The sequence below is a fragment of the Scyliorhinus torazame genome, chromosome 12 (assembly GCF_047496885.1).
Source record: "Scyliorhinus torazame isolate Kashiwa2021f chromosome 12, sScyTor2.1, whole genome shotgun sequence".
In the NCBI taxonomy this organism is placed as follows: Eukaryota; Metazoa; Chordata; class Chondrichthyes; order Carcharhiniformes; family Scyliorhinidae; genus Scyliorhinus; species Scyliorhinus torazame.
The window spans coordinates 104,381,371-104,400,144 of NC_092718.1; the positions used below are offsets into that span (position 1 = coordinate 104,381,371).

The 18,774-nt window shown below is 53.7% G+C and overlaps 1 protein-coding gene across 1 annotated transcript in view; it reads left to right on the plus strand.

The window, feature by feature from the left end:
• The window catches only part of erfl1 (Ets2 repressor factor like 1), a 117,458-nt gene extending 98,922 nt beyond the window's left edge, over positions 1 to 18,536 (plus strand). Inside the window, exon 5 of the mRNA XM_072469071.1 lies at positions 15,771 to 18,536. Within this exon, the coding sequence (XP_072325172.1) occupies positions 15,771 to 16,411 (641 nt within the window). The 3' untranslated portion in view covers positions 16,412 to 18,536. The remainder of the gene's footprint in view (positions 1 to 15,770) is intronic.
• The last annotated feature ends 238 nt before the right edge of the window (positions 18,537 to 18,774 follow it).

The following is an 18,774-nucleotide window of genomic DNA, read 5'->3' on the forward strand; positions in this document are numbered from 1 at the left end:
TAGGAGTACACAGGGGTCAGGGTGGGTATAGGAGGATACAGGGGTCAGGGTGGGTTTAGGAGGATACAGGGGTCAGGGTGGCATAAGGAGGATACAGGGGTCAGGGTGGGTTTCGGAGAATACTGTGGTCACGGTGGGTTTAGGAGGATACAGGGGTCAGGGTGGGTTCAGGAGGATACAGGAGTCAGGATTGGTTTGGGAGGATACTGTTGTCAGGGTGGGGTTAGGAAGAATACAGGTGTCAGGGTAGGTTTATGAGGATACAGGGGTCAGTGTGGGTTTAGGAGAATACAGGGCTCAGGGTGTGTTTAGGAGGATACAGGGGTCAGGGGAGGTTTAGGAGGATACAGGGGTCAGGGTCGGTTTAGGAGGATACAGGGGTCAGGGTGGGTTTAGGAGGATACTGGGGTCAGGGTGGGTATAGGAGGATACAGTGATCAGGGTGGGTTTAGGATGATACAGGGGTCAGGGTGGGTTTAGGAGAATACAGGCGTAAGTGTGGGTATAGAAGAATACAGGGGTCAGGGTGGGTTTAGGAGTATACAGGGGTCAGGGTGGGTATAGGAGGATACTGTGATCAGGGTGGGTTTAGGATGATACAGGGGTCAGGGTGGGTATAGGAGGATACAGTGATCAGGGTGGGTTTAGGATGATACAGGGGTCAGGGTGGGTTTAGGAGAATACAGGGGTAAGGGTGGGTATAGAAGGATACAGGGGTCAGGGTGGGTTTAGGAGGTTACAGGGGTCAGGGTGGCATAAGGAGGATACAGGGGTCAGGGTGGCATAAGGAGGATACAGGGGGCAGGGTGGGTTTAGGAGAATACTGGGGTCACGGTGGGTTTAGGAGGATACAGGGGTCAGGGTGGGTTCAGGAGGATACAGGGGTCAGGGTGGGTTTACGAGGATACAGGGTTCAGGGTGGCATAAGGAGGATACAGGGGTGAGGGTGGGTTTAGGAGGATACAGGGGTCAGGGTGGGTTCAGGAGGATACAGGGGTCAGGGTGGGTTTAATAGGATACAGGGGTCAGGGTGGGTATAGGAGGGTACAGAGGTCAGGGTAGGGAAAGGAGGATACAGCGGTCAGAGTGGGTTTAGGAGGATACAGAGGTCACGGTGGGTTTTGGAGGATACAGGAGTCCGGGTTGGTTTGGGAGGATACTGTTGTCAGGGTGGGGTTAGGAAGAATACAGGGGTCAGGGTAGGTTTATGAGGATACAGGGGTCAGGGTGGCTTGAGGAGGATACAGGGGTCAGGGTGGGTCCAGGAGGATATAGGGGGCAGGGTGGCATAAGGAGGATACAGGGGTGAGGGTGGGTTTAGGAGGATACAGGGGTCAGGGTGGATATAGGAGGATACAGAGGTCAGGGTAGGGAAAGGAGGATACAGCGGTCAGAGTGGGTTTAGGAGGATACAGAGGTCAGGGTGGGTTTAGGACGATACAGGGGTCAAGGTGGGTTCAGGAGGATACAGGGGTCAGGGTGGGTTTAGGAGGATACAGGGGTCAGGGTGGGTTTACGAGGATACAGGGGTCAGGGTGGGTTTACGAGGATACAGGGGTCAGGGTGGGTATAGGAGGCTACAGGGGTCAGTGTGGGTTTAGGAGTATACAGGGGTCAGGGTGGGAATAGGAGGATACAGGGGTCAGGGTGGGTTTAGGAGAACACAGGGGTCAGGGTGGGTTTAGGAGAAAACAGGGATAAGGGTGGGTATAGAAGGATACAGGGGTCAGGGTGGGTTTAGGAGGATACAGGGGTCAGGGTGGCATAAGGAGGATACAGGGGTCAGGGTGGGTTCAGGAGAATACTGGGGTCACGGTTTTTTTAGGAGGATACAGGGGTCAGGGTGGGTTCAGGAGGATTCAGGGGTCAGGGTGGGTATAGGAGGATACAGGGGTCAGGGTGGGTTTACGAGGATACAGGGGTCAGGGTGGGTTTATGAGGATACAGTGGTCAGGGTGGGTTCAGGAGGATACAGGGGTCAGGGTGGGTTCAGTAGGATACAGGTGTCAGGGTGGGTTTAGGAGGATACAGAGGTCAGGGTGAGTTTAGTAGGATACAGGGGTCAGGGTGGGTATAGGAGGATACAGAGGTCAGGGTAGGGAAAGGAGGATACAGCGGTCAGAGTGGGTTTAGGAGGATACAGAGGTTAGGGTGGGTTTAGGAGGATACAGGGGTCAGGGTGGCATAAGGAGGATACAGGGTTCAGGGTGGGTTTAGGAGAATACTGGGGTCACGGTGGGTTTAGGAGGATACAGGGGTCAGGATTGGTTTGGGAGGATACTGTTGTCAGGGTGGGGTTAGGAAGAATACAGGGGTCAGGGTAGGTTTATGAGGATACAGGGGTCAGTGTGGGTTTAGGAGAATACAGGGCTCAGGGTGTGTTTAGGAGAATACTGGGGTCACGGTGGGTTTAGGAAGATACAGGGGTCAGGGTGGGTTCAGGAGGATACAGGGGTCAGGGTGGGTTTACGAGGATACAGGGTTCAGGGTGGCATAAGGAGGATACAGGGGTGAGGGTGGGTTTAGGAGGATACAGGGGTCAGGGTGGGTTCAGGAGGATACAGGGGTCAGGGTGGGTTTAGTAGGATACAGGGGTCAGGGTGGGTATAGGAGGATACAGAGGTCAGGGTAGGGAAAGGAGGATACAGCGGTCAGAGTGGGTTTAGGAGGTTACAGAGGTCAGGGTGGGTTTTGGAGGATACAGGAGTCAGGGTTGGTTTGGGAGGATACTGTTGTCAGGGTGGGGTTAGGAAGAATACAGGGGTCACGGTAGGTGTATGAGGATACAGGGGTCAGGGTGGGTTTAGGAGGATACAGCGGTCAGGGTGGGTTTAGGAGGATACAGAGATCAGGGTGGTATTAGAAGTATACAGGGGTCAGGGTGGGTTTAGGACAATACAGGGGTCAGGGTGGGTCCAGGAGGATATAGGGGTCAGGGTGGCATAAGGAGGATACAGGGGTGAGGGTGGGTTTAGGAGGATACAGGGGTCAGGGTGGGTATAGGAGGATACAGAGGTCAGGGTAGGGAAAGGAGGATACAGCGGTCAGAGTGGGTTTAGGAGGATACAGAGGTCAGGGTGGGATTAGGACGATACAGGGGTCAAGGTGGGTTCAGGAGGATACAGGGGTCAGGGTGGGTTTAGGAGGATATATGGGTCAGGGTGGGTTTACGAGGATACAGGGGTCAGGGTGGGTTTACAAGGATACAGGGGTCAGGGTGGGGATAGGAGGATACAGGGGTCAGTGTGGGTTTAGGAGTATACAGGGGTCAGGGTGGGAATAGGAGGATACAGGGGTCAGGGTGGGTTTAGGAGTACACAGGGGTCAGGGTGGGTATAGGAGGATACAGGGGTCAGGGTGGGTTTAGGAGGATACAGGGGTCAGGGTGGCATAAGGAGGATACAGGGGTCAGGGTGGGTTTCGGAGAATACTGTGGTCACGGTGGGTTTAGGAGGATACAGGGGTCAGGGTGGGTTCAGGAGGATACAGGAGTCAGGATTGGTTTGGGAGGATACTGTTGTCAGGGTGGGGTTAGGAAGAATACAGGTGTCAGGGTAGGTTTATGAGGATACAGGGGTCAGTGTGGGTTTAGGAGAATACAGGGCTCAGGGTGTGTTTAGGAGGATACAGGGGTCAGGGGAGGTTTAGGAGGATACAGGGGTCAGGGTCGGTTTAGGAGGATACAGGGGTCAGGGTGGGTTTAGGAGGATACTGAGATCAGGGTGGGATTAGAAGGATACAGGTGTCGGGGTGGGTTTAGGAGAATACAGGGGTCAGGGTGGGTCCAGGAGGATATAGGGGTCAGGGTGGCATAAGGAGGATACAGGGGTGAGGGTGGGTTTAGGAGGATACAGGGGTCAGGGTGGGTATAGGAGGATACAGAGGTCAGGGTAGGGAAAGGAGGATAAAGCGGTCAGAGTGGGTTGAGGAGAATACAGAGGTCAGGGTGGGATTAGGACGATACAGGCGTCAAGGTGGGTCCAGGAGGATACAGGGGTCAGGGTGGGTTTAGGAGGATACAGGGGTCAGGGTGGGTTTACGAGGATACAGGGGTCAGGGTGGGTTTAGGAGTATACAGGGGTCAGGGAGAGTATAGGAGGATACAGGGGTCAGGGTGGGTTTAGGATGATACTGGGGTCAGGGTGGGTATAGGAGGATACAGTGATCAGGGTGGGTTTAGGATGATACAGGGGTCAGGGTGGGCATAGGAGGATACAGGGGTCAGGGTGGGTTTAGGAGTATACAGGGGTCAGGGTGGGTATAGGAGGATACAGTGATCAGGGTGGGTTTAGGATGATACTGGGGTCAGGGTGGGTATAGGAGGATACAGTGATCAGGGTGGGTTTAGGATGATACAGGGGTCAGAGTGGGTTTAGGAGAATACAGGGGTCAGGGTGGGTATAGAAGGATACAGGGGTCAGGATGGGTTTAGGAGGATACAGGGGTCAGGGTGGCATGAGGAGGATACAGGGGTCAGGGTGGGTTTAGGAGGATACTGGGGTCAGGGTGGGTTCAGGAGGATACAGGGGTCAGGGTGGGTTTAGGAGGATACAGGGGTCAGGGTGGCATAAGGAGGATACAGGGGTCAGGGTGGGTTTCGGAGAATACTGTGGTCACGGTGGGTTTAGGAGGATACAGGGGTCAGGGTGGGTTCAGGAGGATACAGGAGTCAGGATTGGTTTGGGAGGATACTGTTGTCAGGGTGGGGTTAGGAAGAATACAGGTGTCAGGGTAGGTTTATGAGGATACAGGGGTCAGTGTGGGTTTAGGAGAATACAGGGCTCAGGGTGTGTTTAGGAGGATACAGGGGTCAGGGGAGGTTTAGGAGGATACAGGGGTCAGGGTCGGTTTAGGAGGATACAGGGGTCAGGGTGGGTTTAGGAGGATACTGAGATCAGGGTGGGATTAGAAGGATACAGGTGTCGGGGTGGGTTTAGGAGAATACAGGGGTCAGGGTGGGTCCAGGAGGATATAGGGGTCAGGGTGGCATAAGGAGGATACAGGGGTGAGGGTGGGTTTAGGAGGATACAGGGGTCAGGGTGGGTATAGGAGGATACAGAGGTCAGGGTAGGGAAAGGAGGATAAAGCGGTCAGAGTGGGTTGAGGAGAATACAGAGGTCAGGGTGGGATTAGGACGATACAGGCGTCAAGGTGGGTCCAGGAGGATACAGGGGTCAGGGTGGGTTTAGGAGGATACAGGGGTCAGGGTGGGTTTACGAGGATACAGGGGTCAGGGTGGGTTTAGGAGTATACAGGGGTCAGGGAGAGTATAGGAGGATACAGGGGTCAGGGTGGGTTTAGGATGATACTGGGGTCAGGGTGGGTATAGGAGGATACAGTGATCAGGGTGGGTTTAGGATGATACAGGGGTCAGGGTGGGCATAGGAGGATACAGGGGTCAGGGTGGGTTTAGGAGTATACAGGGGTCAGGGTGGGTATAGGAGGATACAGTGATCAGGGTGGGTTTAGGATGATACTGGGGTCAGGGTGGGTATAGGAGGATACAGTGATCAGGGTGGGTTTAGGATGATACAGGGGTCAGAGTGGGTTTAGGAGAATACAGGGGTCAGGGTGGGTATAGAAGGATACAGGGGTCAGGATGGGTTTAGGAGGATACAGGGGTCAGGGTGGCATGAGGAGGATACAGGGGTCAGGGTGGGTTTAGGAGGATACTGGGGTCAGGGTGGGTTCAGGAGGATACAGGGGTCAGGGTGGGTTTACGAGGATACAGAGGTCAGGGTGGCATAAGGAGGATACAGGGGTGAGGGTGGGTTTAGGAGGATACAGGGGTCAGTGTGGGTTTAGGAGAATACAGGGCTCAGGGTGTGTTTTGGAGGATACAGGGGTCAGGGTAGGTTTAGGAGGATACAGGGGTCAGGGTGGGATTAGAAGGATACAGGGGTCAGGGTGGGTTTTGGAGAATACAGGGGTCAGGGTGGGTCCAGGAGGATATAGGGGTCAGGGTGGCATAAGGAGGATACAGGGGTGAGGGTGGGTTTAGGAGGATACAGGGGTCAGGGTGGGTATAGGAGGATACAGAGGTCAGGGTAGGGAAAGGAGGATACAGCGGTCAGAGTGGGTTTCGGAGGATACAGAGGTCAGGGTGGGATTAGGACGATACAGGGGTCAAGGCGTGTTCAGGAGGATACAGGGGTCAGGGTGGGTTTAGGACGATACAGGGTTCAGGGTTGGTATACGAGGATACAGGGGTCAGGGTGGGTTTAGGAGGATACAGAGGTCAGGGTGGGATTAGGACGATACAGGGGTCAAGGTGGGTTCAGGAGGATACAGGGGTCAGGGTGGGTTTAGGAGGATATATGGGTCAGGGTGGGTTTACGAGGATACAGGGGTCAGGGTGGGTTTACAAGGATACAGGGGTCAGGGTGGGGATAGGAGGATACAGGGGTCAGTGTGGGTTTAGGAGTATACAGGGGTCAGGGTGGGAATAGGAGGATACAGGGGTCAGGGTGGGTTTAGGAGTACACAGGGGTCAGGGTGGGTATAGGAGGATACAGGGGTCAGGGTGGGTTTAGGAGGATACAGGGGTCAGGGTGGCATAAGGAGGATACAGGGGTCAGGGTGGGTTTCGGAGAATACTGTGGTCACGGTGGGTTTAGGAGGATACAGGGGTCAGGGTGGGTTCAGGAGGATACAGGAGTCAGGATTGGTTTGGGAGGATACTGTTGTCAGGGTGGGGTTAGGAAGAATACAGGTGTCAGGGTAGGTTTATGAGGATACAGGGGTCAGTGTGGGTTTAGGAGAATACAGGGCTCAGGGTGTGTTTAGGAGGATACAGGGGTCAGGGGAGGTTTAGGAGGATACAGGGGTCAGGGTCGGTTTAGGAGGATACAGGGGTCAGGGTGGGTTTAGGAGGATACTGGGGTCAGGGTGGGTATAGGAGGATACAGTGATCAGGGTGGGTTTAGGATGATACAGGGGTCAGGGTGGGTTTAGGAGAATACAGGCGTAAGTGTGGGTATAGAAGAATACAGGGGTCAGGGTGGGTTTAGGAGTATACAGGGGTCAGGGTGGGTATAGGAGGATACTGTGATCAGGGTGGGTTTAGGATGATACAGGGGTCAGGGTGGGTATAGGAGGATACAGTGATCAGGGTGGGTTTAGGATGATACAGGGGTCAGGGTGGGTTTAGGAGAATACAGGGGTAAGGGTGGGTATAGAAGGATACAGGGGTCAGGGTGGGTTTAGGAGGTTACAGGGGTCAGGGTGGCATAAGGAGGATACAGGGGTCAGGGTGGCATAAGGAGGATACAGGGGGCAGGGTGGGTTTAGGAGAATACTGGGGTCACGGTGGGTTTAGGAGGATACAGGGGTCAGGGTGGGTTCAGGAGGATACAGGGGTCAGGGTGGGTTTACGAGGATACAGGGTTCAGGGTGGCATAAGGAGGATACAGGGGTGAGGGTGGGTTTAGGAGGATACAGGGGTCAGGGTGGGTTCAGGAGGATACAGGGGTCAGGGTGGGTTTAATAGGATACAGGGGTCAGGGTGGGTATAGGAGGGTACAGAGGTCAGGGTAGGGAAAGGAGGATACAGCGGTCAGAGTGGGTTTAGGAGGATACAGAGGTCACGGTGGGTTTTGGAGGATACAGGAGTCCGGGTTGGTTTGGGAGGATACTGTTGTCAGGGTGGGGTTAGGAAGAATACAGGGGTCAGGGTAGGTTTATGAGGATACAGGGGTCAGGGTGGCTTGAGGAGGATACAGGGGTCAGGGTGGGTCCAGGAGGATATAGGGGGCAGGGTGGCATAAGGAGGATACAGGGGTGAGGGTGGGTTTAGGAGGATACAGGGGTCAGGGTGGATATAGGAGGATACAGAGGTCAGGGTAGGGAAAGGAGGATACAGCGGTCAGAGTGGGTTTAGGAGGATACAGAGGTCAGGGTGGGTTTAGGACGATACAGGGGTCAAGGTGGGTTCAGGAGGATACAGGGGTCAGGGTGGGTTTAGGAGGATACAGGGGTCAGGGTGGGTTTACGAGGATACAGGGGTCAGGGTGGGTTTACGAGGATACAGGGGTCAGGGTGGGTATAGGAGGCTACAGGGGTCAGTGTGGGTTTAGGAGTATACAGGGGTCAGGGTGGGAATAGGAGGATACAGGGGTCAGGGTGGGTTTAGGAGAACACAGGGGTCAGGGTGGGTTTAGGAGAAAACAGGGATAAGGGTGGGTATAGAAGGATACAGGGGTCAGGGTGGGTTTAGGAGGATACAGGGGTCAGGGTGGCATAAGGAGGATACAGGGGTCAGGGTGGGTTCAGGAGAATACTGGGGTCACGGTTTTTTTAGGAGGATACAGGGGTCAGGGTGGGTTCAGGAGGATTCAGGGGTCAGGGTGGGTATAGGAGGATACAGGGGTCAGGGTGGGTTTACGAGGATACAGGGGTCAGGGTGGGTTTATGAGGATACAGTGGTCAGGGTGGGTTCAGGAGGATACAGGGGTCAGGGTGGGTTCAGTAGGATACAGGTGTCAGGGTGGGTTTAGGAGGATACAGAGGTCAGGGTGAGTTTAGTAGGATACAGGGGTCAGGGTGGGTATAGGAGGATACAGAGGTCAGGGTAGGGAAAGGAGGATACAGCGGTCAGAGTGGGTTTAGGAGGATACAGAGGTTAGGGTGGGTTTAGGAGGATACAGGGGTCAGGGTGGCATAAGGAGGATACAGGGTTCAGGGTGGGTTTAGGAGAATACTGGGGTCACGGTGGGTTTAGGAGGATACAGGGGTCAGGATTGGTTTGGGAGGATACTGTTGTCAGGGTGGGGTTAGGAAGAATACAGGGGTCAGGGTAGGTTTATGAGGATACAGGGGTCAGTGTGGGTTTAGGAGAATACAGGGCTCAGGGTGTGTTTAGGAGAATACTGGGGTCACGGTGGGTTTAGGAAGATACAGGGGTCAGGGTGGGTTCAGGAGGATACAGGGGTCAGGGTGGGTTTACGAGGATACAGGGTTCAGGGTGGCATAAGGAGGATACAGGGGTGAGGGTGGGTTTAGGAGGATACAGGGGTCAGGGTGGGTTCAGGAGGATACAGGGGTCAGGGTGGGTTTAGTAGGATACAGGGGTCAGGGTGGGTATAGGAGGATACAGAGGTCAGGGTAGGGAAAGGAGGATACAGCGGTCAGAGTGGGTTTAGGAGGTTACAGAGGTCAGGGTGGGTTTTGGAGGATACAGGAGTCAGGGTTGGTTTGGGAGGATACTGTTGTCAGGGTGGGGTTAGGAAGAATACAGGGGTCACGGTAGGTGTATGAGGATACAGGGGTCAGGGTGGGTTTAGGAGGATACAGCGGTCAGGGTGGGTTTAGGAGGATACAGAGATCAGGGTGGTATTAGAAGTATACAGGGGTCAGGGTGGGTTTAGGACAATACAGGGGTCAGGGTGGGTCCAGGAGGATATAGGGGTCAGGGTGGCATAAGGAGGATACAGGGGTGAGGGTGGGTTTAGGAGGATACAGGGGTCAGGGTGGGTATAGGAGGATACAGAGGTCAGGGTAGGGAAAGGAGGATACAGCGGTCAGAGTGGGTTTAGGAGGATACAGAGGTCAGGGTGGGATTAGGACGATACAGGGGTCAAGGTGGGTTCAGGAGGATACAGGGGTCAGGGTGGGTTTAGGAGGATATATGGGTCAGGGTGGGTTTACGAGGATACAGGGGTCAGGGTGGGTTTACAAGGATACAGGGGTCAGGGTGGGGATAGGAGGATACAGGGGTCAGTGTGGGTTTAGGAGTATACAGGGGTCAGGGTGGGAATAGGAGGATACAGGGGTCAGGGTGGGTTTAGGAGTACACAGGGGTCAGGGTGGGTATAGGAGGATACAGGGGTCAGGGTGGGTTTAGGAGGATACAGGGGTCAGGGTGGCATAAGGAGGATACAGGGGTCAGGGTGGGTTTCGGAGAATACTGTGGTCACGGTGGGTTTAGGAGGATACAGGGGTCAGGGTGGGTTCAGGAGGATACAGGAGTCAGGATTGGTTTGGGAGGATACTGTTGTCAGGGTGGGGTTAGGAAGAATACAGGTGTCAGGGTAGGTTTATGAGGATACAGGGGTCAGTGTGGGTTTAGGAGAATACAGGGCTCAGGGTGTGTTTAGGAGGATACAGGGGTCAGGGGAGGTTTAGGAGGATACAGGGGTCAGGGTCGGTTTAGGAGGATACAGGGGTCAGGGTGGGTTTAGGAGGATACTGAGATCAGGGTGGGATTAGAAGGATACAGGTGTCGGGGTGGGTTTAGGAGAATACAGGGGTCAGGGTGGGTCCAGGAGGATATAGGGGTCAGGGTGGCATAAGGAGGATACAGGGGTGAGGGTGGGTTTAGGAGGATACAGGGGTCAGGGTGGGTATAGGAGGATACAGAGGTCAGGGTAGGGAAAGGAGGATAAAGCGGTCAGAGTGGGTTGAGGAGAATACAGAGGTCAGGGTGGGATTAGGACGATACAGGCGTCAAGGTGGGTCCAGGAGGATACAGGGGTCAGGGTGGGTTTAGGAGGATACAGGGGTCAGGGTGGGTTTACGAGGATACAGGGGTCAGGGTGGGTTTAGGAGTATACAGGGGTCAGGGAGAGTATAGGAGGATACAGGGGTCAGGGTGGGTTTAGGATGATACTGGGGTCAGGGTGGGTATAGGAGGATACAGTGATCAGGGTGGGTTTAGGATGATACAGGGGTCAGGGTGGGCATAGGAGGATACAGGGGTCAGGGTGGGTTTAGGAGTATACAGGGGTCAGGGTGGGTATAGGAGGATACAGTGATCAGGGTGGGTTTAGGATGATACTGGGGTCAGGGTGGGTATAGGAGGATACAGTGATCAGGGTGGGTTTAGGATGATACAGGGGTCAGAGTGGGTTTAGGAGAATACAGGGGTCAGGGTGGGTATAGAAGGATACAGGGGTCAGGATGGGTTTAGGAGGATACAGGGGTCAGGGTGGCATGAGGAGGATACAGGGGTCAGGGTGGGTTTAGGAGGATACTGGGGTCAGGGTGGGTTCAGGAGGATACAGGGGTCAGGGTGGGTTTACGAGGATACAGAGGTCAGGGTGGCATAAGGAGGATACAGGGGTGAGGGTGGGTTTAGGAGGATACAGGGGTCAGTGTGGGTTTAGGAGAATACAGGGCTCAGGGTGTGTTTTGGAGGATACAGGGGTCAGGGTAGGTTTAGGAGGATACAGGGGTCAGGGTGGGATTAGAAGGATACAGGGGTCAGGGTGGGTTTTGGAGAATACAGGGGTCAGGGTGGGTCCAGGAGGATATAGGGGTCAGGGTGGCATAAGGAGGATACAGGGGTGAGGGTGGGTTTAGGAGGATACAGGGGTCAGGGTGGGTATAGGAGGATACAGAGGTCAGGGTAGGGAAAGGAGGATACAGCGGTCAGAGTGGGTTTCGGAGGATACAGAGGTCAGGGTGGGATTAGGACGATACAGGGGTCAAGGCGTGTTCAGGAGGATACAGGGGTCAGGGTGGGTTTAGGACGATACAGGGTTCAGGGTTGGTATACGAGGATACAGGGGTCAGGGTGGGTTTACGAGGATCCAGGGGTCAGGGTGGGTATAGGAGGATACAGGGGTCAGGGTGGGTTTAGGAGTATACAGGGGTCAGGGTGGGAATAGGAGAGGATACAGGGGTCAGCGTGGGTTTAGGAGTATACAGGGGTCAGGGTGAGTACAGGAGGATACAGTGATCAGGGTGGGTTTCGGATGATACAGGGGTCAGGGTGGGTTTAGGAGAATACAGGGGTAAGTGTGGGTATAGAAGGATACAGGGGTCAGGGTGGGCATAGGAGGATACAGGGATCAGGGTGGGTTTAGGAGTATACAGGGGTCAGGGTGGGTATAGGAGGATACAGTGATCAGGGTGGGTTTCGGATGATACAGGGGTCAGGGTGGGTATAGGAGGATACAGTGATCAGGGTGGGTTTAGGATGATACAGGGGTCAGGGTGGGTTTAGGAGAATACAGGGGTAAGGGTGGGTATAGAAGGATATAGGGGTCAGGATGGGTTTAGGAGGATACAGGGTCAGGGTGGCATAAGGAGGATACAGGGGTCAGGGTGGCATAAGGAGGATACCGGGGTCAGGGTGGGTTTAGGAGAATACTGGGGTCACGGTGGGTTTAGGAAGATACAGGGGTCAGGGTGGGTTCAGGAGGATACAGGGGTCAGGGTGGGTTTACGAGGATACAGGGTTCAGGGTGGCATAAGGAGGATACAGGGGTGAGGGTGGGTTTAGGAGGATACAGGGGTCAGGGTGGGTTCAGGAGGATACAGGGGTCAGGGTGGGTTTAGTAGGATACAGGGGTCAGGGTGGGTATAGGAGGATACAGAGGTCAGGGTAGGGAAAGGAGGATACAGAGGTCAGAGTGGGTTTAGGAGGTTACAGAGGTCAGGGTGGGTTTTGGAGGATACAGGAGTCAGGGTTGGTTTGGGAGGATACAGAGGTCAGGGTGGGATTAGGACGATACAGGGGTCAAGGTGTGTTCAGGAGGATACAGGGGTCAGGGTGGGTTTAGGACGATACAGGGTTCAGGGTTGGTATACGAGGATACAGAGGTCAGGGTAGGGAAAGGAGGATACAGCGGTCAGAGTGGGTTTCGGAGGATACAGAGGTCAGGGTGGGATTAGGACGATACAGGGGTCAAGGTGTGTTCAGGAGGATACAGGGGTCAGGGTGGGTTTAGGACGATACAGGGTTCAGGGTTGGTATACGAGGATACAGGGGTCAGGGTGGGTTTACGAGGATCCAGGGGTCAGGGTGGGTATAGGAGGATACAGGGGTCAGGGTGGGTTTAGGAGTATACAGGGGTCAGGGTGGGAATAGGAGAGGATACAGGGGTCAGCGTGGGTTTAGGAGTATACAGGGGTCAGGGTGAGTACAGGAGGATACAGTGATTAGGGTGGGTTTCGGATGATACAGGGGTCAGGGTGGGTTTTAGGAGAATACAGGGGTAAGTGTGGGTATAGAAGGATACAGGGGTCAGGGTGGGCATAGGAGGATACAGGGGTCAGGGTGGGTTTAGGAGTATACAGGGGTCAGGGTGGGTATAGGAGGATACAGTGATCAGGGTGGGTTTCGGATGATACAGGGGTCAGGGTGGGTATAGGAGGATACAGTGATCAGGGTGGGTTTAGGATGATACAGGGGTCAGGGTGGGTTTAGGAGAATACAGGGGTAAGGGTGGGTATAGAAGGATATAGGGGTCAGGATGGGTTTAGGAGGATACAGGGTCAGGGTGGCATAAGGAGGATACAGGGGTCAGGGTGGCATAAGGAGGATACAGGGGTCAGGGTGGGTTTAGGAGAATACTGGGGTCACGGTGGGTTTAGGAAGATACAGGGGTCAGGGTGGGTTCAGGAGGATACAGGGGTCAGGGTGGGTTTACGAGGATACAGGGTTCAGGGTGGCATAAGGAGGATACAGGGGTGAGGGTGGGTTTAGGAGGATACAGGGGTCAGGGTGGGTTCAGGAGGATACAGGGGTCAGGGTGGGTTTAGTAGGATACAGGGGTCAGGGTGGGTATAGGAGGATACAGGAGTCAGGGTTGGTTTGGGAGGATACTGTTGTCAGGGTGGGGTTAGGAAGAATACAGGGGTCAGGGTAGGTTTATGAGGATACAGGGGTCAGGGTGGGTTTAGGAGGATACAGGGGTCAGTGTGGGTTTAGGAGGATACAGAGATCAGGGTGGTATTAGAAGTATACAGGGGTCAGGGTGGGTTTAGGAGAATACAGGGGTCAGGGTGGGTCCAGGAGGATATAGGGGTCAGGGTGGCATAAGGAGGATACAGGGGTGAGGGTGGGTTTAGGAGGATACAGGGGTCAGGGTGGGTATAGGAGGATACAGAGGTCAGGGTAGGGAAAGGAGGATACAGCGGTCAGAGTGGGTTTAGGAGGATACAGAGGTCAGGGTGGGATTAGGACGATACAGGGGTCAAGGTGGGTTCAGGAGGATACAGGGGTCAGGGTGGGTTTAGGAGGATATATGGGTCAGGGTGGGTTTACGAGAGTACAGGGGTCAGGGTGGGTTTACAAGGATACAGGGGTCAGGGTGGGGATAGGAGGATACAGGGGTCAGTGTGGGTTTAGGAGTATACAGGGGTCAGGGTGGGAATAGGAGGATACAGGGGTCAGGGTGGGTTTAGGAGTACACAGGGGTCAGGGTGGGTATAGGAGGATACAGTGATCAGGGTGGGTTTAGGATGATACAGGGGTCAGGGTGGGTTTAGGAGAAAACAAGGGTAAGGGTGGGTATAGAAGGATACAGGGGTCAGGGTGGGTTTAGGAGGATACAGGGGTCAGGGTGGCATAAGGAGGATACAGGGGTCAGGGTGGGTTTCGGAGAATACTGGGGTCACGGTGGGTTTAGGAGGATACAGGGGTCAGGGTGGGTTCAGGAGGATACAGGGGTCAGGGTGGGTTTACGAGGATACAGGGGTCAGGGTGGCATAAGGAGGATACAGGGGTGAGGGTGGGTTTAGGAGGATACAGTGGTCAGGGTGGGTTCAGGAGGATACAGGGGTCAGGGTGGGTTTAGTAGGATACAGGGGTCAGGGTGGGTTTAGGAGGAGACAGAGGTCAGGGTGAGTTTAGTAGGATACAGGGGTCAGGGTGGGTATAGGAGGATACAGAGGTCAGGGTAGGGAAAGGAGGATACAGCGGTCAGAGTGGGTTTAGGAGGATACAGAGGTTAGGGTGGGTTTAGGAGGAAACAGGAGTCAGGGTTGGTTTGGGAGGATACTGGCGTCAGGGTGGGGTTAGGAAGAATACAGGGGTCAGGGTAGGTTTATGAGGATACAGCGGTCAGGGTGGGTTTAGGAGGATACAGGGGTCAGGGTGTGTTTAGGAGGATACAGGGCTCAGGGTGTGTTTAGGAGGATACAGGGGTCATGGTAGGTTTAGGAGGATACAGTGGTCAGGGTGGGTTTAGGGGGATACAGGGGTCAGGGTGAGAAAAGGGGATATGTGGTCTGGTGTCGGGGAATGCTGGGGTGTGGGAGAGAACAGGGGGACACAGCGATCGGAGCAGGATGGAAAAGTGGGATACAGGAGTAGGGGAGTGATGCACTAAGCGTCAAGAACCACAAAGACATGTGAGACTTTAACTCAGGCTTTTATACACTACATAGGAAGCTTAACCGACACAGACGACCCGACAAAATGGGTCTGGTCTCAGAAGTTGGGTCTTATACTCAACTCCTGGGGGAGTGGCTAAGGCGGAGCTCTCCGTGGCCAGGTCAGGTTACATACAGGTGACCAAACCTCTACAGAGCTACAGTACAATACACAGTACCATACACAGGATTACAGGGCCACGTTACACACAACTATTATTTCACTATGTACAATGCTAGGGAAGTACAGTGGTGTATCACCACAGGGAGAAGTGGGGGAGCAGGGGTCAGGTTGGGAATGGGGGAATAGAAGGATCGGGGCAAGGTGGGAATGAGGGAAGCTGACGTCAGGGATGAAGGTGGGATTGGTGGATTCAGGGGTCAGGATGGGAATCTGTTTGCAGGGATAGGGGCTCAAGGTGAGAGTGGGGACGGGGATGCAGGGGTCAGTGTTCGAATAAGGGGATACAGGAGTCAGGGTGGGAATGGGGGATACAGGGGTAAGGGTGGGAATAGGGATGCAGGGGTAAGGGTGGGAATAGGGATCAGGGTGAGAATAAGGGAATACAGGGGTCAGGTGCCTGGGGCCTGAGTGGGAACAGGGGGATAGACACTGTAACTAATGTGTGTCTTGCATTTCCCCCTCACTGTCTGCCTGATTCCTTTTGCAGGGGCCCCTTATTATTCCAAGCCTCCAGCAGTGATGGGCGCCTACGGAAGGAATGGCCACTTCTCAGACTACCCCTGGACCCTCCCTTCCTACTCTTCTCCCACCTTCAATCTGCCTGCCTCCAAGATGTCTGCCCTGTACCCCCCTCACTACTACCCCAGCACGTTGGCGGGAGGGCTCACCCACCTCCCCACCCAGATCTCCCTGCTGCCCCCCGCCGAGGCGGGCGACAGGGGCCCCCAGCACCTCAGCCCCTACTCCAGGCTGTGCCTCAGCCAGAAGGGCCTACCCTCTTACCCCGTCATCCAGGCCCTGCGGGCGGACCTGGTGCCCCCGGCGTCGCCCCAGACCCCCGCCCTCTCGCCGGGGAAGGAACGACTTGGCGACAGAGCCCAGTCCCGGGCAGCCGGCGCCGGGGGGACCTGGGTCAAGGCGGAGACGGACTCCGAGCTGGAAGTGACCGACTTGAGCGACACCAGCTCGGAGGGCGAGGCCGGCCCCGAGAAGCCCGGGCGGAGCGCCTGGCTGAAGTCCACCCAGAAAGCCAGCCCATCACCGACAGAGCTGGTGAAGGATCGAGCAGCCAGCGTCCCGAGGGCTGGCGGCAAGGCCAAAGAGTTTGGCATGGGATATCGAAGCTGATGTGGAGTCGGGAGATTGCCTCCATTCCGAATTCTGGCAGCTCCAAATACAAAATGTGTACGTGCCCGAAGGCTTGGATGTAAACGCAGCTGGAGACCTCCACACCAAGTTAAATGTTTATGTACAATAATAGCATTTACTCTGAGTGCAGCTATGTGAATATAAGCCTGCTGTTCGACTGGGTGGAGCACTCTTCCGCAGGAATGTCATCCACGGTGTGTGGCAACAGTTTCCAGTTTAACATGGACTGAAAACCATTTCAAACTCCCGCATTTCTTCCCTCTCGCAGTTCACTCTCGCCCCATCTCTTCAAAGTGATTGGTCTGTGAAGCTGACACGGTCCCATCTTGCTGATCACATCTTTGCAGTGTTGTTGTGTTCGCTCCAATTCCCCCAAACCAAGATTCCCGCTCCTTGCCCTGCCCTGGTCAGTTCTACTATCCATAAACATTCACGTTGAGGGCTGGTGGCTATGGGTTTCTAACTTGTTTGTAACTTGAGGCCGGTCTCCAACTTGGGATCTGTCCATGTGATGCAGAGTAATCGAGCAAGCAGTTTTCCACAACTCTGAGTCTAGTGTTTCTCTCTGGATTGATATATACTCCTCACGTCCTCTATGTGCTGCCTATCCCTCTCTCTCTCAGTCTCTCTGTTCCTCTCTGCAATCCCACCCCTTCCTTCCCTCGCTCCTTTGCTGTCTCTGGTGCGTAGTTGCTCTTTCTTTCTCTTTGGTCTTTTTCTCATTTTCTCTTTCTGTCTACATTTTTGTCTCCTCTGTCTGCATCTCTCTCTTTGGATCTCTTAATCTCTCTTTCCTGGCTCTCTGCTCCTCTTCTCTGTCTCTCGTTCCCTGCCTCTCGCTCTCTGCCTCTCGCTCTCTACCTCTGTCCATCCATGTTCCTGTCTCTCTCTATGTCACTCTCTCTGTGTACTACTATCACACTCTATCTTTCACTCCCTTTCTGTATCTCACTGTCTCTCTCCTTCTACCTCTATCTCTATGTCTCTCTTACCTGTCTATCTCTCTGTCTAAGGACAGAGTCAGGCAGCAGTTGACTGCAGGTTGCTCCATGCCTTGATGCTGTGTTCCCCAGGCTCCGAGGGGAGTCAGTACTCCACTTGCAGTCAAAGCAGAAATCATTGGAAACACAAACGCGAGAGAACCCCAAAGAGAAAGGAAGCTCCCCGTGAAGTTTAAATACCCCAATTACAGAAATGAAACCAGGAGATTTCTCATCGCTAATTTTGTTACAGAATTCCACTTGTTTCTAAAGCACAATTCAAATCCCTCAGATTTTGCAAATGGCTCCTCATCATTAATATTTCAGACGCAACATGTTTCGACAAACACGAGCCAAACAGGAGCGTGGCATGTTCCTGGTGTTTTCAAAGTCCCTAATTCCTTTATTTCCAGTCACAGGAAAGTGGGATTCAGCCTCACCCGTTGGTCAAACAGTAACGTTAAAACTGGCAGTAATCCAGTTGAGACAGTTAAGAGAGGGAGAGAGAGAGAGAGCAAGCGAGTGAACAAGAGAGCAAGAGAGAGAGTGAGAAATGGGACGTCTCCTGGGATTTTCACAGTAACTTCATTGCAGTGTTAATGTAAGCCTACTTGTGACACTAATAAAGATTATGATGATTATTAAAAGACTGAATGGGCTCCCCAGAGATTCCTGACAACACCAAGCTAGAAATAACTCATTTCACTGACCCCACCAATCCCGAAACTAAAACCCTAATACAGGTTCCTGTAAAATAATCGAGAGTCAGTCACGTACTTATTGAAACAAACTCACTTTGAAAATGTGAGGGGAAAAGAAAATTAACGCACTTGAGAAACACGTGTCAATGTATTTACTTTTGGGGATTATGAAGATTTTCCGCAGAATTGATAATGCAATGATCTGAATATCTCTGTATATAATCCTCCTGTCTCTGTGTAACTGGTGCTCATAACTGTAACTTGGCAAATCACTGTCCTTCATCTGTGCATTGGGCTTGTCACGTGTGGAGAGGTGTTTAAATATACGTACTGTTGTTTTTCTTTATCTCGTAAAAGAAAGTTTGATAAAAGTCTTTATTGAATTAGATGGTCTGAAGCAATAAAAACCCCAGTGGTTTACAAGTGACTCTGGATTCCTTCGTTCTGACACTTTCGGGGAGATTTCAGCCATTTACTTGGGGTGGCTTCCTCCCCTTCGCACCCCTCCCCCCCCCCCATGTTGTTCTGTTTGACAGAAGATGGAATTGAATTAGAACAAGAGGAACATAGGAACCGGAGAAGGACATTCAGCCCAACACACCTGCACTACTATTCAATACGATCATGGTTGGTTTCAATGTCTTTTACACCCACTATCCCC